The sequence below is a fragment of the Heloderma suspectum genome, chromosome 3 (genome assembly GCF_057233095.1).
Source record: "Heloderma suspectum isolate Gila_16-S chromosome 3, 16-S_ref, whole genome shotgun sequence".
In the NCBI taxonomy this organism is placed as follows: Eukaryota; Metazoa; Chordata; class Lepidosauria; order Squamata; family Helodermatidae; genus Heloderma; species Heloderma suspectum.
In genome coordinates this window covers 175,515,063-175,536,771 of record NC_139460.1, presented here as the reverse complement: position 1 = coordinate 175,536,771, position 21,709 = coordinate 175,515,063, and the positions used below count along the sequence as shown (strand labels likewise).

Genomic DNA, 21,709 nt, shown 5'->3' with positions numbered 1-21,709 from the left:
ACTATCAATATACCAATCCGCATTATTTTCTATAGATTTTGTATCTAGGAATAGCCCCATCACACTGATGGTCACTGTTGCGAGTTTCTGAGATGTCCACATTCTCTTTTGGAACCAAGCAGTCAAATTCCTTGCACTGTGACTTGAGACACTTCACAATAGTTTATGGAATTTTCAATTAACTATCATTAGTCGAAATAGTTTTTCCTGAATAAACCCTTAAAAGGTTTTAGTAGCAGAATCCTTCAGCCTAGAGGTTTAATTAGGACTGCGCTTACCTTCATTCTTTATAGCCAGATCAGAAACCTGTTACCACGTATTCTTCGTCTACATGTGTATATTTCTACACATGTACAGCCAAGAAACATACATTGGGACCTTTAACCTACAGTCATAATGTGCCACATCAAAAACTGGCATTTCTAGGAGGGGGAAATGAGCAACAAAACAGGCCAGAGTTAGGATGCTCAAAGATATGGTTTATTATAAAAATATACAGGAAATGCATGAGCAGCATCCAGATGACACTAGTAATTCACTGGTTAAATCTATAGATGTGGTATGAGATAAGGGAGAACCAGGAGAGATGGAGCTGAATGTGGGTGATATAGAAAAACAGAGAGGAAACTGACACCATATAACAAGATAGGAGCATGATAGAACCCAGAAAGACACATGAGGAACCTAACAATGTCAAAGAAAGGGACAGAAATGTCAGCATTGTCTTTGCCCATGGCAGCACAGGTAGCTGTCTGTGAAGTCAGAGGAGCAAGATAGGAGACAGACTCACGAAGTCAAACAGAGTTGTGTCACCCATCACAAAGCAAAGGGGGTGGAGGGTATTCTTCTTCAAGGAGGTTGCTGTCAATGTAGGGTAGATCTTTGATTGGAGTGTTGGGGTCAGATGGATTATTCCTCATGGCCTATTGACAGGGGTAGATAGCCTGGTACAAAAACAGCGTAGTGGCAAAAACAGAAATGGAAGTTTCCTTGCCAAGTAGGAGACAAACTCTCTACCCAGGAAAATTCCTTCTTGAAGACAGTTTAAAAGGGATTTTTTCCAAATACAAAAGAAAATGAAAAGGGTGTAGATGACACTGATGTGGTTTGATTTTCCTGCCATGAATGCAAAAACGGGCACAGTGCAAGAGGTTATGGCATCATTTGGATGTAGGTTACTAACCATAACAGGGGTTAATGTATTTGATGTATTGTTCTTGTGACAGGCTTCCCAGTGCTTCCTGTATGGTACCTTTCGCCTTTGGGGCTGTGAAGAGCCAATCAATAGGTGAACCATGAGGCTTGATTTTATTGGGAACTAAATAGGGCATTTTAAACATTCCAGAGATTTATTTTATTTATTTATTTATTATATTTATATCCCGCCTTTTTTCCTCCAAGGAACTCGAGGCGGTGTACATAATCCTCCTCCTCCATTTTATCCTCACAACAACAACCCTGTGAGGTGGGTTGGGCTGAGAGTCTGTGACTGACCCAAAGTCACCCAGTGAGCTGCCATGGCTGAGTGGGGACTAGAACCCGGATCTCCCGACTCCCAGTCCAGCACTCTAGCCACTACACCACACTGGCTCATAGATCCCAAGCCTATGATGTCATTAGGGGAACACATACACAAGTTTGCAACCAATTTTGCCCTATGTGACCAGTTTTGCACTAGCTCATGTTTTCAGATAAAATGGAGATTTTTTTGAGTCAAGGTGTTGGGAGAAAAAAAGCACTCACTATGGCAGGGGACGTGCGCTTTCTGGGTAATACTTTGTAAGCCTAAAATGTGTATTCAGAGTATTCCCTTTTTCATTCAGGGACCCTTTTGAGCTGGTGAACTAGCCACACAACATTAGCAAAACAGCCAGACATTTTCTTGCAGTCATAGGTGCATATATTATTTCCGCTGATGGGAAGAAGTTAACAGACATGTCTATTACAAACAGTTTCAATGTTTTTCTACATGTGCTTTTTTAATAAAAAAAAAACCTTGAAGACATTCTGCTTACTGAAATAAAATATGAACATAACAAAAACAATAAAGGCTTATATATTTTCAATGGTACAGAACCTGCATGAATAAATAACATTACTAAAACAACTATTAGCAGCCTGATAAACCAAGCAATGTACATTCAAGAGAAACTTTACATGGATATTTATAGTACAGTATATTTATAAACTTATATTAACAAAATGTTGAAGAACGTTACAAAAAATGATTGCTTTCATTTTTGTAGAATATTTTAAGGCTGCTAATGATTAGATCACCTACAGAATAAAAATGAATTGTCATTTAATTAGCAAACAATGCATTTCATTGCAACGCATGTGCCTATGCCCACATACCTCTGATATTTAACTCACTGTAAAGTTTTTGAGCAGCCTGGTTATGCTACTTATCAAGCGCTGTTTTTAAACTGTGGAACTAAGGTCCTATATCAATGATTACCCACTGGTAATAATTACCATTTAACTTTTCAGGCTAATTTTTGTAAGAGCTTTTCTATATCCTGAATTCATAGAGCCATGATTTCCAGATATTGTCCAATATCAGTGACTTGAAGCAGACAGGAAAGCTTCTCTCAAGCACAGAAAAAATAATTTCCCCATACAGAGGGCACAAAATCCACCTGCAGGTAATTCAGAGCTCTGCCCCCACCGTCCTCATCTCTACAGGAAGGAGCTTCAGACTATCTCACACATTCAGCACAATGGTCTGACGGGGGCTTCTATGTGTGTTCTGCTGAATGTGTTTGAAGCCTTCACGCAGTTGGGAACCCCGCCTGCATCATCAATGTTCCCGATCACAGCTAAATGTGCATAGGAGCCCTTTTTAGAGCTTCATGCTAAACATGTGAAAGTCTGAAGCGCCTTCTATGGGGGATGGAGAGGTTGGGAGCAGGGCTAACATGCACAACCCCACTCTCCTCTTCACATGTTTGTTTTGAATGCCTGAACGGGGCTAATAGCTCTTTCCAGTCCAGGCTGTTAAATCTTACCTTCTGGGTTGAGTAGAAACTGAGGTGTAGGGAAAGAACTGCTCCAGTCATTCACATTCACATGCTAGAAAAAGGTTGTCACTTGTGAAAAGTACAGCCAATACAGCAACCCCTTTCATAACATGTAACATCATGGCACGGGAAAGTCTGATGCCATCAATAAATGTTACACCATAGATGCTGTTTGTGCCCTTGAAAGCTGAACATGAATTAATGTAAGATTAGACTTCCTCCACTGAAATTTGGAGATGGTCAATAGTGTTACCTCCTTACCTAAATTTTAAACATTTTAATTTTTCCTTTCAGTTTTGCTTAACAAACTCTAATGAAAATCACTGGAAAAAATATAATTGATTTGAAGATTAGAATTCACTAACCATTGTTCTTTGTGAGTAGGGAGAAACTAAGAGCACAATCATCCTGGATGGGGCATGCTGGGAATTGTAGGACTTTTTTCTGTCTAAACTTGCATAAGACTGACCTTAAATTATCTATTCCTACACATTTTCACTGGTTCTCAAGTGGAATTTCAGAGGATACTTTGATTTCATAATTTGTACAAAAATATTTTACCAAAGAGTATACTACTTTATAAAGAAAGTGTCCCACATGAAACCTTCATCACTTCTACCCTTACAGCATTAAATAAAAAAAACAGATGTCAATATCTATGTAAAAAGTGGCTTGTGCATTTGTGCATCTTTAACACTGAACACAAAACTGAAATTCCTAACAAATTGCTGCTTTAAGTGGAATGTATAATTAAGCAATACAAATTCTTATTTGGACAAGTCAATTCCATGTAAACCTCCACCTTCTATGTACAAACAAATATTACTGACATTCTTACAGTCATCTACTCAAAAGCAATTCTAAAATGGCAGTGTAACAACAGTTAATACTATTAACATTAACAGATTTAGCAGTTGACCTAGCATGCAGACCAACTCAGGTGAAGTTATTATTTCAAGAAGGGACATTAAGTGATTCTTTTTTATACAATACCATATACATGTATTTTTATTGCTGTGGCTCCTAAGCTGTAGATTGCAAATCTCGTTAGTTACTTATTATCACCTTTTTTTGCTTGACAAGAACCTCAAGGAGCTCCTAATCACAAACAGTGTGAAAAAGTTCCCCTACAGCAGAGCCTGTTTCTTGTGCTTCTGGATTTTTATCTGAACAATCCTAAGACCTCAGTGCCACATGATTACACTCCTACATGGAAAGCACTTACATATAGGAATGAAAGAATAAAAACCCTACTTACATATAAGTACTACAGGCACATATGCTGAGAAGCTACAGTTGGCTGCATCTTTCCCATGCCTGGGACTGAATGTAGGTCTGCTGCAGGTCATGATATTCAGGCAACTAGCCATTCAATTTCTATATCTAATTGCCATGCAGATAGGAATTTCCTCATGTGTAAGGCACTCTTCTGGGAGAGACATTACATTCCCCTCTTAATGGTTGTTAAACATAGTGTATGCTTAAGATGTTCCTGGAGTCTCTAGACACATTCCAGAGAAAGTGCTGTTTTTGCACACTCATCAACTGAATGCAACATGTTGTGATGGTGTGCATGAATAAATGGCTCTTCATAATTAAAATGCATGTGATAGGCTGCAAGGTCCAGTGGTTAATTCTGGATTGTATGTTGTAGTTTTTGGACAATGTTGTAAAGTACTAGCCTCACAAAAGACTGAAATCTTGAATTAAAGATGAAGTTGTAGTGATATATTTCAAGGGGGAAAAGGTTTTCAACCCCAAAATACACACACACACACACACACACACACCACACACACAGAACTGTTTCACTAAATAGAAAGATGCTTTGGGAAATATGTTTTATACCACTATATATTCTTTGGTATGATATTCTTTGGTATGAAGCAAAAATTGTGAAAAGTGTGGACACACTAGCTATTGCCTGCTACACATTTAGCCCATTTTCAAGGAGCACAGACTAAGAGAAGCTCTACACCAAATATTATCATACTTTGTTTCCAATCAGACATATCCCCTCCTAACAGTATGCCAAGTTATTATCAGTGATGGCATTCAAGAGAATTTAAAATTATTCTGATGCCTGCTAAACTTTGCTTCCATCTCAAGTAATGCACAGTTCCACAACACTTGAGACATTTAAAAGTTTTAACATTCTTGCACTGACACTTGCTTTTAGTCAATACTGCTGTCTACAGTGGAATAATACACTAAGGAACACTTGAAGAGTGAGTTCACCAACAGAAGGATTGAAGTTCTCTAATACCTAGTCCATCAGAATTCCAGGTTCTTCAGCTGTTCATATGTCACAAAGAACTGGTGTTTGTCATTAAGGAAAAATGCAGTGCAGAAACTGTCTTATAAACATGCATCTAGTAACTGAAAGGGCATACTTTCATTACATATAGTTCCCCTTGATTTTCCTTTTCGGCAGGGCTACTTGCCCTTCTCCCTGACATTCAAGGGTTCACTTGCCTTGAGTATATCTGGATATGGAAACAATTTTTCTCTTTATTCAAGCAGTAACTCCCATTTTCAGTGTATTCTAATTCTCCTTTTCAGGTCCACCCTGACTTTTACTGCTGGGAATTAAGATGGTATGAAGTAATTTTACCTTGCTGACATAAAGAGGGGAGGGAAGTGCAACCACCACAGCAGAGTCTTGACCTTGGACCTCCAGTCCATGTTCTATAATCCACCACCCTAGCTATAACAAAGGGAAATGCTGGCATGTATGGGAAAACCGTAAGATTCTAGACTTCACTATTGTCCTCATGTTATTTCATATATTAAGTATGTTTTCTTGCCTGCCACTGATCTACCGCATTTTCCTTTTTTAATAGGGATGTTTTTGCATTATCTTTCCTTGGTTTAAGTACTGTTACATATCTTACACCAGCATTCACGATCCTGGTATCCTCCAGATGTTTTGGACCAACAACCCCCAGCCCCAAGCCAGCATTGCCAATGTTCAGGAATGCTGGGAATTGTAGTCCGAAAGATCTGAAGGTTACCAGGCTGGGGAAGGCTGCCTTAAGCCTTTGTAATAGAATGGTTAAAAAAGTAAAAACCTAATTATGTTAGGCGGGGGAAGTTAAAAGCGGTCCAGCAAACAGTACAGAGGTGATATGGTCATTCCCACAAGTTAGCAGGAGACTACAGGAATGTATATATCCACTGGATTTGTATTATTATTATTAATGATGATGATGACGATGATGATATGAAGGTAGGCCTGAATAGGCCTTGTAAGTAGTTTGGTTCAGACGAGGTACCTGATGGGATTGAAAGAATGTGTATGTGTTGGACGATGAGAAGGTAACTGTAACTTGCTCATTATAAGCAAGAAATTCCTATCCGCCAACGTAGCTCATCCCTAAAGATAAGAAGGCAGCTGTGCTGATAAGATTGTCGCCGAGCTAAATTAGCTCTTGAGCTTGTGTAGTGTATTTTCTTTGTTCTCCAACTTTTGGTCTGTACAAATGCATCCTGTTTCTTTTTTTTGGAGAGACTCAGATTCGACCATCTCTCCTACAGCTGTGATGTGCTTGAATTAATTCCTGACTGTTCAGTCTAACCACCTTGGGTATTTCCTTAACTTTGACTAAGTGACAGTTATGTCAAGTTGTAAGCACCTTGCAGTAAGTTGACAGTAAGGTAAGAGGTACTTAAGACTGGGGACACTGAAAGAATGGCTTTAGACCATTTGGCATAAATGACAGTGCTATAGATTCATTCTTCCAGCAGAATTCCATATTTAGGTAATGTATTTCAACACTTATGAAAAAGGATACAATAATATTCCAAGGACCAAGCCTCAACCAGTTTGGCCAGAATCCCTTATACAATGCAAAAAATCCTTCATTCTTCCATGTCTGTTAAAAATAAGAAAGTCTCTTAGAAAATCCTATAAAACATGGGGGGGGGGGATCTACAATAATTAGCAGAAGAGAGGAAGGGATGGGAACACAGGAAGCTGCCTCATACCAAGTCAGACCATTGGTCCATCTACCCCAGTATTGTAGACACTGACAGGTAGCAGCTATTGGGGGTTTCTGGCAGGATTCTTTCCTACACCTACCTAGAGATGCTAGGGACTGAACCTGGGACCTTCTGAATGCAAAGCGTGTGCACTGCCACTGAGCTACAGCCCCTCTTATACACGCAATCGCCCTCTCTACCCACCCATCTCCAGACAAACCCTCACAAGCACATCTCACATGTACACACACACACCATACAGATGCAGAAATACGAAGGCTTGATGGAGGGGATGGGGCAGCCTCCCCTCCATCTCCCCATTTCACTTGCAAACACAAGAGGGGAATACACCACCCTCCCAGCTGCATCCCTCACATGTATGCGCATATATACCGGTAATGGCCGCAGGAGTGTAACCAAGTCACCTGTAGTTTTAGAGGGGCCTAGAGATCCATAATGCTTTGGTTTGGTTCATTATAAGTGCAATTTCCTTGCTAGTGGGCCTCTGAGCTTGTGAGATGAGTCAAAGGTTGATATTGCCGCCTCAGCACATTCCATGCTACCGAGCTACCATTTGTCTTATCAGGGCCTAGGATGTGCCTGAGAAGTGAGACTCTGTTTAGGCTCTGTTTACAGGTGTCTGTGCTGGGAAGTTCTGATTGTTTTCCTTCTGAACAAGTACTGTTAGCCTATGCTGGGAAAGTTGCAGATGAACGCTAATTAACGCTTGCTGCTGTCATGCTGCCTCACTGCTAACATGTATGGTATAAAACCCATTTTACCCCTTGGCTCTGGGTTCAGAGAAGCTGTCTGATCCAACCACTGGGTACACCTGTGTGCTGTAAGTGCTCAATAAAGTCTCCTCATAAGCAAACCTGGATCTGGCTTATCATTATCTCAGGACCTCCAAACCTTAGCAGCCTACGGCCGGGACAATACAATACCCCACTCTTCTCTGTTTACCCATGGCTATAGATGCTGCTCTGTGAGCTGGTGCTGCTACCAAGACACCGACATACCCTAGGAGTATGTTGGCTTAGTATTGTGTTGCTTGCCAACTCCATGAAGCCTGAGGGGCTGAGAGGATCCATCAGAAACAGGGCTCCCAAGAGCTTTATGCATCTAATTTTCTGAAGGGCTGTCAGCCTTTCAGCCAGGAAATACCCTATTCTAGCAGAACAGCTGCCAAGGATTTCCCAAAACCAGGATCTGTCAAGCCAGTTCTCAGGAGACATCTCCACAGCTCTTTTGTAGTCAGGCAAGCCATGTGGGCTTGCTGAAATTCTAATGAGGTAGCTAGTGTGGAGAATTGGTTAGGCCCTCTTGACGAAGACACTTTTGGAACGCAGAAAATACGAATTTAGTTTCTCTGAAATGCGACTATTGTTTTTCCTCATGTTAGACCAGAGGCTTTCTAACTGGGTTCAAGGAACTCTGGGGTTCATTGGAAATAGAGTTTCCTTAATGAGAAGATGGTGGACAAGTTTACTGAAAGGGAGATTATCTCCCATTACTAGGTAGTTCACAATAATGGCTGCCAGTGCCAACCAAAAATTTAGTTCTGGAAACCAGCAGTAAAAGCCTCCAGTATACTGCACAATACAATAGGTTTTAACAAGTTTTTAAAAGGCTGCTGGCAAAGTAACAAAGAGGCAGAGAGGCCTCTTTCAAAAATAGTACCAGACTGTATCTTGTGCTGAGGTGCAGCATCCGCATCTTAGGGTGGGAGAGACTGCTTAAAAAAAAACAGCACCTAACTCATGTGCTGCTGCCGCCACCACTCTAGAAAAAGCCCTTAGCAAGGAGTAGGTTCAGAACAGGCACACTTACTTTGTAGCTATGGAGCAGGAAGCAAGAAAGCCATGGCTCACTAGCTACTAGAAACTAAGGGAAGCTATCAAGCCCAGACAATTTGTGGACCCCTTTCAATTACTGATCTCCTCATAGCTGAACGTTGGGTATGCTCTAAGATACACAGTATCCTTGGTTTGCACAGGGCAACAGAAAGGCCCTACAGCCTTGGTTACCACTTTACAGGAATGCAATGAACAAACCCAGTGAACGTAGAGGGGTTCCTCAACAGATCAGTCAATATGGTAAGGGTCACTGAAGATAGGAAGTTTGAAGACCATTCAGTTAGAAGACAGACCAGAATGAAATATTAGTCGACTAAATGTCTCAAGTAAGGGATACTTTATTGGCATGACCGAGTATACAAGTGAAGAGCATATCCTGTAAATACCTGCCAGGAAATGGGGAAAAGTAATGGGTATTGCCATACCCCAAAGATGCCAAGATCAGATAGTGGGCAACTGAGTCCTTTAGCCCACATTTTATCTTTTAACACTCATGATCCAGTGCCAGATGGCTTTCTCATCACTTTAACAGGACACCACGTATGGTATCTTAAAATGTGTTTAATTTTTGCTGGATGTTATTGTTTTGTAAAACAATAAACTGTTATAATCACCACCTTTGAACTGTTGCAATACAGCAGGAAGAAAAATATTAATATTTTTTAACCAACAGCACATCATTATGTGTAGTACCATCTTTCTTGCACTTCTTATTTGGGACACTGGAACAGTAAATCAACAATTCTCAGCTTCTGCAAACCCTTCTATCTAAACAAACAGGCTTAATAAGAGCATTTTCCAATTATGTTTCAAGTAAACTAGGCACAAAGCTTGGGGCTGTTCTCACCAGTGCAACACAGATCAGCACTAAACTGCATTTTTTATTCAAATCAGCTACCTAGCATACCCTAGTATGCAAATCCCCAAAGCTCTGATTTTTTAATTTTGAAATCTGGGCATGTCTGCAATGGACAATCTTTGCTCCATTTGTGTATGGTCACTAATTTAAGTGGATTGCTTCAGAAAGTGGGGTATCAATGAATCAGTGACACATTAAAATATTTGAGACATACTACAGGAATAATCCGCTCTTTCAAACAGGAACAAATTCAGAGAAACAAATTCAACTTGGAGCTTGATTATCTAAACCCCAGTTTAGATTAGAGGTAGGCAACTTCTGGGAATCAGACATGCCTTGAATCCACTGGGATTCGCACCTCACCCCCACCAAAATTGCTGCTGGATTTGCTGCAGCGTTGGCGGCAAAAAAGCAACAGTTTTGCAAGCAAGCAAGGCATGTGGTCCTGGGAAGCTCTGGGGGGCATGATTCTGCTTGCAAGCAAGGGATGTGTTGCCCCACACACCTTGGAGGTGTTCACACATCATGCTAGCCCATAATGGGTAACTAGCCACGCAGGGTTGGTTTTGCGAACAACCCACCATGCGTGGTTAGCACACCTGCCAGACGATCACGCAAACAAGCCACCATGCATGGCTTGTTTGCCCCTTGTTCTCCGCTCCCTCCTGCTCAGTTCTCCAGCTGGCATCCCAGGGGTCCTGATAGCAGACCCATCTTGTCTGCCACCAAGTTCCCCTTCCTGGCTCCAATCGCAGTTGGATGCCTCCCTCCCGCCAGTTCTTGCACAAAAACGGGCCCAGGAAAAAGTTTTTTTAAGGGATCCAACCCTGACTGGAGCCGGGAAGGGGGGGATCAGCAGGGGCGAAGGGGTTTGGTGACAGCCCCTCCAAGGTGCCGTTTGGGCACCGTTGGGGGCCTGTCACTGGCAAGGGGAAAAGGGCACAGGCAGCATCTTGGCTACAATTGCGAATGGTGACTGTGGCCCTGCTGGGCAAGAGCAGCAGAGGTTTCTGCCACTCTTGCTGAGCGGCTTGCTGCCCAACACTCTTTACCCACAATGGATTGGCATGTCTTGGTTTGGATGACACGCCAATCCATTGTGGGTGAAACAACCCCTATGGCAGCCTGTGGGCTCTCAGGGTGGGTTGTTTGGGAAACACAACCCACCCTGATAAGTATTGTCCTGGTTCAGACAACACACTAACCAATGATGGTTTGTTCTGGAAAACAAACCATCATTGGTTGAGGTGTCGTGAGAACCCAGTCCTTGTTTGCTTGCAAAATCAGCAGTTTTTTGCCACCATGGCAAATTCGGTGGAGGCATGGGAGCCCAAAACTGGTTACGGGGATAGAAAGAGGATAGAAGCATCTGTTTTCACTTTAGAATGAACTGCAGCTCCCTGTTATGTACAAACTTGAGGAACTAACCACAGCCTGTCAACAAACCAGGATATCAAACCACAGCTTAATCCTGGTTTGTTTTAACTAACCATGGTTAGAACAAGCCACAATTCCACGAGTTCATATCTAAGAGGAAACTGCAGTTTGATCTAAAATTACAGCAGAAGCTTTCTTCTCTTCACCACACGTACACAGGGAAGGGGAGGGGGAATTACAAGAGGCCAGGGCTTAAACTCTCTAATTTGCAATCATCTATACAAGGGGTGGGCAATGTCCTAGGATGTGCGGGCCAATTTCCACCACCACTCTGGAACCCACAAGGAGCCGCACACATCCACTGCCAAAATCACTGCCTCTGAATTGCAGCAATTCAGCCACAAGAAAGAAGGCAGATTTCCATTTAAAACAAGGCATGCAAGGACCATGTGCCTTGTATTAATGCAAACATGCTGTCAGAAGTCCCCGGGAGGAGGGTATGGTTTTGCATTAAAGCACAGCTTTGGGGGTGGCAATTTGGGGCAGCAGAGGCTGCTAAAAAGGAACGGGGGGCCATGTACCCCCTCAGGCTGCATGTTACCCACCCTTGAGCTAAAGCATAGTTTCAAGGATGGTTTGAACCAAGCCTTTATCAACAATACAAATCATCCCTTTCATTCCATCTGTTTATCTTGGGATGGCCTTATATCGCGCTCTGTTCTGACCACTATAAAGCGCTACTTACCTGAAGCAAGCAATCAAAAGTACTCTTGTAGCCACACTGTGCCCCACCTCGTAAGTTTGTCTGATTCATCATCCTTGTTCTCACAACATCAATGGGATTTGATGCAAGAGCTCCTGCTAGGCCACAGGTAAAACTTGCTCTAAAAGAAGTTCAGATTATTATTTCCAAAGTTACCTTTTCCTGTACAGTGAACAAGGAATATAGTACAGTTTAAGATTATGTCTGAATGTTTTGACTGTTTTGTTTTTCCCAAAATATGCTATAGGGATCATGGGACATTTCCACTTGAGGTTTTTTTTCTGGTGAGGATTATATAGGTGTATTCAATTATGAGCTCCTGAGGAGCCCATCAAAAACAGTCTAGCATATTATGCTGTGCTATACGATATTCTGGTTTAAAAAATGAACTACAGCAAACTTGGTAAATTTGAACAAAATTACTTCTGTGGCATGTTTATTCAGATTAAGGAATTTGCCCAATGTTTAACTAGAGGGACTGGAACAAGGAAACCTGGTAATAACAGAACTTTGAGGAACAAAAGGTTCCAAAAGCAAAAGGAAGCAAAATTAAGAGCATGGGGAGGTGTTGCACATATTCCACAATTTTTGGTGGGATTGCAACCATGCAGATTTGTAAACCTTTGTAATTATTAATAGTATTTATAAGATGCCTATAAAGCACATTCCCTAGGTAGCATACAGTCATTTAATACTAGACAATAATAACAAAAAATCTAAACACAAAATATTGTTGTTGTTCAAGTCAACCTGATAAAATACTATACAAATCAAAGACCTAAAACCAAACAATACATACAGAAACTATAAAGCTGCGAAAATATCATAGGGATTAAAGTAGATTTAAAAGGCCTGGAAAACTGAAAGGTTTTAACCTGGCACCAAGTGAGCTTCCTTGGGAGAAGCATTTCAAAACTGAGGGCCACCATTGAGAAGGCCCGCTTCCTAGTTGCCATCCTTCAGAGTGAGGGGACACTCAGAGGAGGGCCTTAGAGGCACATATGGCACATATGGGAGGAGGTGTTCCACCATGTCCTAAGGTCCTAAGCCAGGTAGAGCTTTACAGGTTAGAACCTGCACTTTGAATTGGGTTCAGAACCAAACTGGGAGCCACTACAAGTGAGCTAGGATCAGCGTAATATGTTTATGCATCTGGTCCCAGTCAGAATTCTTGCTGCCATATTTTGCACCAGCTATAGTTCCCAGATCATCTTCAAAAGGCAGTCCCACATACAACACATTACAATAGTTCAAACAAGAGCTTATCAGAGCATGGATCACTGTACCCAAGTAATCCACCTCCAGATAGGGTTGAAATCTAAGCTGGTAAAAGGCACTATGTGCTACAGAGGCCACTTTAGCCTTTAATGACAGTACTGGATCCAGATGCACAATCAATTTACATATCTAGTCATTTAGGGGGACTGCAACCCCTTCCGAAACAGGAGGAATCCCACTTATCCAGCCCAAGGAACCACCTACTAAGAGTACCTCTGTCCTGTCTGGACTGAGCCTTAGTTTGTTAGCCCTCATCCAATCCATTAATGTGAGCAGGCCCTGATCTAGCACATCCACGGCCTCACCTGGCTTCAAAGAGAAGGAGAAATTTTATGTACCATCAGCATACTGATGATACTGACCTAGTTCAGACATCATGGTGGGATGTGCACTGTGCACAAGCTGCTTCCAATCTGCATAAACGCCCCATTCGTAGGTCGTTAGTGAACCTAGACACTCTGGGTTGTTTATGGATTAAACAACCCAGAGTTAACCTAACAACAAATCATAGGTTAACTCTTGGTTGTTTAACCGATAAACAATCCAGAGAGTCTGGGTTCAGATGTCATGCTAACAACCTATGAATGGAGGCATTCATAGGTTGTTTATACGAACCAGAAATGGCTCACACACACCGCGCAGTGATATGCAACTGGGATCACTGAAACCCAAAACCCTGAATGACTTCACTCAGCAATTTCACGTAGATGTTAAACAGTGCAGAGGATAAGATGGAACCCTACAGGACTCCCAAAGCAAAGATGCCATGGGGTCAAGCAGAAACCCCCCAGCACCTCATTCTGGAAATGGCCATCTGAGTGGAACCTAATCAGTTCTGCCTTCACCCAACTGTCACTCTAGGAGGACACCATGGTTGATGGTATCAAAAGCCACTGAGAGATAGAAGGTAATCAACAGGGTTGCACTCTCTCATCAATCTCCCAAGAGAGGTCATCCCACAGGGCAACCAAGGCTGTTTCAATGCCAAAATCAGTCCTAAATCCTGACTGAAACTGATTCAGAAAATCAGTCTTATTCAAGAGAGCCTGTATCTGGTCCACCAACATATGCTCAAGCTCCTTGCCTAAAATGGGGACATTTGCTACTGTCTTATAATTACTAAGAATGTCCAGATCCCATCCAGGTCTCTTCAGTAGCGTTTAAGGCTACCTATTAAGGCTACCTATTAAGGCTGGGAGCACTCCCCCTCTTAAAGAGGTATTTACTCCCTCCTAGGCCCAGCCAGCTGTCCTGCCCTTGCCAGACATAAACTGCCACAAGGGCAGTTGAGCAAACATACGGTCAGATGAACTCCAACAAGCACTGTATCCACAACCCTGGGCCCCACAGACTGAAGGTCATCTACAATATAGGACCAGAAAGAGCTCAGGACACCTCTAAAGACTGACCTGTACCAACTGTGGAGTTCAAGTCGTGATGGATAAAAGCAATTTTACCCCCAAAATATCTTGTTGCAGCATGCCACTAAGGGTTCCACTGCATTCTTTATTTTTTTCTAGGACAATGGCTTAGCAAAAGAATTGTGCATTTTGTGATTAAAACACAGAACTTGGTATATACCAAAGGTACCCTATGACACTCGAAGATAAAGAAGCATTCCTAATATTCCCAAAATTCAAAATGACAAGCTAATTTTATAAGTAGATAATTTGAGATTTATAAGGTACTTTCTATATATACCAAAGATTGTGCTTTTATCACCAAGTGCACAACCCTGCCTCGTATCAAGGCTTGGCTGATGTATTATTAAACACTGTGTGTATTAAAGATAAACAGCCAGCAAACTCCATAACAGAAACAGGGCCAGACAACAGAATGGCAACAATTTCAAAACCAATACTGACATCTAGGGAAAGGCGATACTAGGGTCTTGGAATTCTAACAAAACATCACCACACATCCTGCAACAGTAGCAATTTGAGGTCTGCCTTCAAGGAAGGGCCAAAAGCCCTGTTTTGTTTTGTTCTTTTGCAATGGCTAGGCAGGCTTGAGACATCACAGAATGTCATACTATGGAGATGTAAACCATTTTGTCAGAGACATAACCACAGAGCCTGTGGTGGATTACACTGTAATCATAACAGAATTCTTGTTCGGAAGCAAGCTTTGATCAGCCATTCCCAATCTGGTGCCCTCCAGATGTTTTGGACTTCAACTGCCATCAGCACCAGCCAGCACAGCGAATGGTCAGAAAACCGGAGAGTTGTAGTCCAAAACACCTGGAGGGCACCAGGCCGGGGAAGGCTGCTCCATGTTTAGGACTGTAGACTCTGCCAACTCCTTCCAGTCATAATGCTAAGCTTTCTGTACAACCCACTGCGAAAAGAAGTAATTCATTCTTTAAAGCTTACAGAAAGTGAGTATACACTGTGTCTCCCATGAATCCAGACATAATTATGTGCTTCTTGGTAAGATCATAGACCGGCAGCTCCACACCAACAACAACAGCAGCTCTTTGAGCAGTAAGAGACACTCCCTGTCAAAACGATAAAGAACATTTTGGAATACAAATCAAAATGATATCAAAGGCAACACTTTCTCCTTCATAGTTTTATTTTTGGTATTAACCTGAATACTGAAAACTGTCTTTATGCTGTTTTATACTTTTTGATGTTTTTTGTAATGGATTAAGAAATGTTATGTCATATAACATAACAGTTTAGGATAAACAACGATGACACCTTATGGCACCTTAAAGACTAATTTATTACGACATAAGCTTTCATGGACATAAGCTTTCATGAAACATGACATACTTATGTCATCATAAATTTGTTAGTCTTGGGGAGAGCAAACCTATAGCCCCTACACAGTGTCTGCCATAGGAAAGTCCAGATTCCTAGATCCAAGGTTAGAGACAGTGCTCCAACCTCGGACCCAGGAGTCTGAGCTACCCATCCCCTCCCACTCCTCGCTGGTGAGGAGAGAACTGCGCCGGCTGCCTCTACAAGGTCACAAACACATAAATGCATAGTGGGGGGAGCACAGAGGTGACAATAGTCTCTGCACTCCTCCCGCTATGCATAGGATGCCTGTCAGCCTCTGAGTTTGGAGGCTGACAGGCATCCAGATAAGAATGCGCCCTAAGGCTATCCAGATTTAGTTGCGTGTAACTGTGCTGATGGAAGTGGACCTCCCTACCACCTCCTCCCCATGGCAGCCCTTCTAGCCATCTAAAAATCCTACACAGAGGTTTAGGAACCCTGCTGAATGAGATGAGCTGTGGTGCCAGGATCTCTGAAAATTGGGGGATGGCACTTTGTCAGTGGAGTCCTTCTGTGAACAAAACGCAAATCCTGGATCCAACCCTACATTGTTTTTGCTGTAACAGACTAACACAGTTACTCCTCTGGAAAGTATTTAGGATAAAATTCCTTTATCCTAACCATCAAGATTTGCCAAGAAGATGGATACCAATTCTATTTCACTTGCTATTAGGTAGCAAGAGGAAAATTTAAAACCTTACATTGTTTTGCAGGGAATATCCTCCCAACCAGAATATACAAATCGGAGGGAAGATTCTGAATTTTCATTTGCATCTAAAAAATTCCAAGCACTTAAAAAGCTCCCTCAAGGAGGAAGCAAAGTTAACATACTTTAATACACACAGGATTCCACATTTTAGCAAGTATGGTACTGTCCTCAGCTGAGCAACCAGACTCCCTCCCAACACTGAAGCTGCAGAAGTGAGTAGAAATCATGCCAGCAATTGCATAGCGATCTCTGCCCCCTCCCCAGCTCCAGTGTTGGATGGAAGGCTGTGGGTTATTGGGCAACTGTGCAGCCAAGGCTCCCAGAGCACCTCATACACACAGGACCAAAGGCGTAAGTTCCCCACAGAACTTTCCTGCTTTGGAGCTGCTCCTTATAAAGGCCAGCCAAAAAAATGTGGGCCCCTGGATATACAGTTAAGTGAGAAGTACTCAGCTATGTGCAACCCACTCATAACCATAGAATCTAAGAATCTACATAATTGTGATTATACCATGAACAGGACGTGCAAAGCTAAAACTGGTAGTTCCAGTGGAACCAAGAACTTGACCCTTCCCTCTTCTTCTTTTTAATTAAGTCTTGAGGTACTGGGAAACATCATGAACATTTTCTGTACAATACCACAGGGCTGGACTTAAGTAAACTGGGAGCAGTGGGCAATTACTTCTCCAGCCAAGCCTGTATTTGTCTCCATTTCACATTCTGTATAGTACTGTGAGCGGAGACTGAATTTTCCAAACTGATCAATTAGCTTTACAGGAAATAGGCTGTAGCATTAGGAAGCTTCAAGGAGAAAGGCTCTAAGAAGCCCCCAAATGAAAAAATATTCCTTGCATATAACCCAGATAAAGGCCATAGTTATGTTCATTAAACTAAACTTAAGAAACTCAAACATATTTTTGCTTAAAATACATATAAAATAATCAAACACACAAATAGTAATTTGCTATATCTATTACCCTGAACTACCTGAGTGGCATCAGAAGATCTATTTCACATCTCTGACATTTATTTTAACAACTTGCCTTCCACAATCCTCTGGTGCCTTCATTTTGATAGATGTTTATGAAGTTGCCAATCATTCCCCCCTGTATTACACTGCCTTGGGCCTGCATTCTGATCTAGGATTTGAAACCAAAAAAGAAAACATATCACACACTGGTAGTCATGCAGTCATTCAACTGTGAAACAAAGACGTGTCTTTTCATGTTCATGAGTGGCCAGACTCTGCAACCTCTTTCATGCAGTCTCCTTGCGGATATCTCTCTGAAACATTTATGGGTTTTTTAGATTTTTTTTTAGAGCAATCCTTCTACGTAACTGAAAGCAAGCCAGAAAAAGCCACACTACGGAGTCACTGCTTAGTACCTAGCAGTTCATAGGAGGAGCTGGGGCTGAACAGGGAAACACTGTAAAAATGGAAAGCAGTTTCCCCAACCTGGTACCATTCATATATTTTAGACTACAACTCCCAGCAGTCCCAACCACTGGCTGTGCTGGGTAAGGCTGATTGGAGCTGAAGTCCAAAACATCTGGAGGGCACCACATTGGGGAAGGCTGAAGTAAAGGATTACAAAACCGGTAAGGCAATTATTACCATCACCACATGTTAGGAAAAGTTTCTCCAAGGGCTACTATAAGGTGTTATCAGCTACAGGCAGAAACCCAAATGCACACAGGAAAGTAAAACCCTAGTAGAAACAAAAAGAAACACCGATATGTGAAAAAATACCTTATTATAATTGTTTAAAACAAAGATATATGCATTTCCAAAGCCGTTAATCTCTAACTCCAATCAGGACTGACTGTTCATTTGGCATTTGCCAGTATATTTCCATCTCAAGAAGTGTAGCTGCTATATTTGGAATATAGTAGAATGAGAACCTAGGCCTGTTCTTAAATTAGACATGGCCAATGCAATCAATCATTTTCTCCTCTTGGCATGCTGTTCCTCAGACTGGTTAGCTAGGATGGTTCTGCGTGATGTTCCCAACAGTGTTCTCAGGGTAAGAGCAACTCCAACATGGAAAAAAATCTGTCGTCATTTGGTGGTTTAAGAGTTGTCCAATGAAGATAAGCCTGGCAATGCCATTGCTCTAATGCACAGGTGGGCAACATGGGGCCTACATTTGTCCCCCCACCCCAATACCATCCCTACCGGGCTGCTGAATTCAGCGGTGGAGGGAAAAGAATAATCAGTTTTAGCACTACGGAGCGCTAAAAGGATCAAATTTAACTTGAGAGGAAGCTAAGTTGGATTCTTTTAGCACTCCATAGCGGTTTGTGGCCAAATTTCGGCAGCAAACCACCATTTTTTGTGTGTGTGTGGGCGCCTGTGGAGTGCAACCCATGGAGGAGTCTGGGGGACGAAACCACCCCTGGACCCCACAAAGTTTCTTTTGGTGCCTACAATATATTTCATACAAAGGTCTGCCACACTCCTTCCCTGATGAACTACTGCCACAGTGTAACGACTTTCCTTTTTAGGAAGCTCTTCAATTGTTAGTAATTTTTGTTAACGTTGGTGGATTGGTTTTTACTCCTCTTCTGATAGTTTTATCTTTCTGGTTTTGCTGCTTTGTTTCTTCTTTTAATCATTGTTTTTTTAGAGAACAATCCTAAGTGGGGTGTGGAGGGTTTAAGTGGTGGTTGATTCACCACTTCCAAAGCTCTGCTGGTTCGCTGGGTGGTGGTGGTTTTTTCCCCCTATTAGTTTTCTAGTAGAACCTTGGTTTGTTGGTGTTTGTAAACATTTCTCTCCCACTGGTCCCATGGGTGGGGAAAATACCTCGGCCATCTCAATGCTGGTATGAGTACAGGGCTCAGTCCAAGGTGTGCTGTAGGAATGAGGGGGCTTTGGACCCAGTAGATCCAAGGCTGCCCCTGTAATGCTCCACTTTAGCCCCTGCTGCCAGCGAATGCTGGCAGTTCTCCTGCACCCATGGGCTTTCTACAGACATACCAGGGGCCTCTGCAGCAGATGGGCAGCCTTGTCAGCACACCTCTCCATCACTGGAGGGGCTCTTCCGCCCCATCCTAACTGGCTTTTGGAAGGAGTTAGGATTGCAGTATTAGTGTTTTACTGTATCTTTAATATATTTTTGAACATAATTGTTTTTGTTTTTCTTTTTTAGCCACCTTGTACTTTTTGGAAAGGCAAGACATAAACTTAAAAAAAAAAAAAAATAAGCAGTCATACTATTATTTTAAACAGGCAGAGGGGATATCAACACAGTTTGAAAAGAAACAGAGGAAAAATACAAGCGCTAAAGAAACTGGTGATTTCCCGAGAGGCTCCTGACATTATATAATTCAGCAATTATGCATTACTGATCTGTGTTGTGTAGGACAGAAAGAACAAAAAGTTATTAGCATGCTTCAAAAATTATAATTTTAGTGGGTACCTAATAAAAGTCTAATATGCACCCTTATAATATCTTCCAGAGCCCTGATGCGTTTTATGTTCAAGCCAATATTACACAAGTTTCAAGAAACAGTACATTGCTAGTATTTCCCTTTCTACTCCATTTCTGTGGAAATTAAAGTTCATTCTTTCAAATGAGAAGTGTAGTTGTCATAAATTTGATTTAAAATATGTATATGTCACCTTTCTGCCTGTTACCAGACACTCAAGGCAGCTAAAAATAAGCCAAGTGTTACAATATACACAATTTAAAACATTGTAAAATTACAACATGGAACCAACTACCAGCCCAACAATAAAGCAATATAAAATAACAGCATAAAGACAATAATGACCAATAAACACTACAGCACAAATAGGATTTCCTAAAAAAAAAAAAATGGTTGCTTCCCTTCAGAATGAGGAAAAAGAAGAGGCCACAAGAATTTCTTTTGGGATGGTATTCCATAGCAAAGCACTAATGCTGAAAAAACCTTGGTCCTAGTAACCAGCCATGTCAGTTAAGAAAATAAGGGAACTCAGAGAAGGGCCTCCAATGAAAATCTAAACATATAGGTAGATAAATCTGAAACAGATGAAACTACTTTATACTGAGTCAGAATTATATAATGTCAGTCATCTACCTAATACTGTCTACTCCGACTAGCAGCAGCTCTCCAAGGTCTCATGCAGGCCCAGCCCTGGCCCTTTTAGTTATAGATGCAAGATACCGAAGCTGGGACCTTCTAGATGCCAATCATAACCTCACCACCAAGCAATGACATCCAGCTCTTCTTAACACTCATGCTCCTGCATTCTACACCAGTTGTAGTTTCTGAGCGCTCCTCAGTGATAGTCTCACATACAGTGCACAGCAGAAGTCTAATTTACACATTACCAGAACAGGGATGACAGTTACTAGGTTCCTGCTTCCCAAGAGAGGGCACAACTACAATACCTGACAGAGTTTATAAAAGACTACAGCTTCTGTGTGGACATCCAAAAGCAAGACCAGATTCAAGAGAAACCCCAAGCTACAAACCTGATCTGCTTAAGGGGAAATGTAACCTTTTCTAGAAAGTTTGTGGACCACACACAAACAAAATCTACTTGTCTGGATTCAGCTTCAGTTTTAATAATTATTATTTTATTTACATTATATCTTACCTTTCTTCTATCATGGAACTCAAGGTGGCTACATGGGATTCCCAGGTGGTCTCCCCTCCAAGCACTGACCTGACCTAGACCTGCTTAGCTTCAGCAAGGCGGCTACTTCATGTGCCTTCAGGCCATGCACTAGGATCATTAGTTTCAAAAGCCTCAGAAGGACCAGCCAAACAGGACATATAGAGGTGGGTGTCATCAGCATACTGACGACACCACACTCCAAATCCCCCCATTGATCTCTCCTAGTGGTTTCATGTAGATGTTAAACAGCACAGAAGCAAGATGGAAGCTTGCAGCAACTCCATAGGTCAAGTAGCACAGAAATCTCTGAGCACCATCTTTTGAGATCTACATGTAATGGTAGGAATGGAGCCACTGACATAACACAGTGCCCCCAAGTTACATTCCAAACAGATCATCCAAAAAGACACTACAGCCAATGGTATCAAAAGCTGCTGAGACATCCTAAAGAATCAGCATGGTTGCATTCCT

The 21,709-nt window shown here is 41.9% G+C and overlaps 1 protein-coding gene across 2 annotated transcripts in view; it reads right to left on the bottom strand.

Annotated features, from left to right (window-relative positions):
• Nucleotides 1–457: 457 nt before the first annotated feature.
• SLC25A30 (solute carrier family 25 member 30) overlaps nt 458–21,709 on the bottom strand; it is a 37,168-nt gene continuing 15,916 nt past the window's right edge. Inside the window, exons 6-12 of one of the 2 annotated variants that reach the window (XR_014789286.1) lie at nt 17,673–17,768; nt 15,507–15,631; nt 11,839–11,977; nt 6,815–6,895; nt 5,287–5,336; nt 3,009–3,072; nt 458–2,277 (exon numbers count right to left, since the gene is read on the bottom strand). Coding sequence is in view for 1 of the 2 variants with exons in the window: in XM_084844960.1 (XP_084701086.1) it covers nt 5,295–5,336; nt 6,815–6,895; nt 11,839–11,977; nt 15,507–15,631; nt 17,673–17,768 (483 nt within the window). In the remaining variant the exon portion in view is untranslated. Of the gene's footprint in view, nt 5,337–6,814; nt 6,896–11,838; nt 11,978–15,506; nt 15,632–17,672; nt 17,769–21,709 lie in introns of both variants that reach the window. The other variant, XM_084844960.1, reaches the window with a different exon arrangement.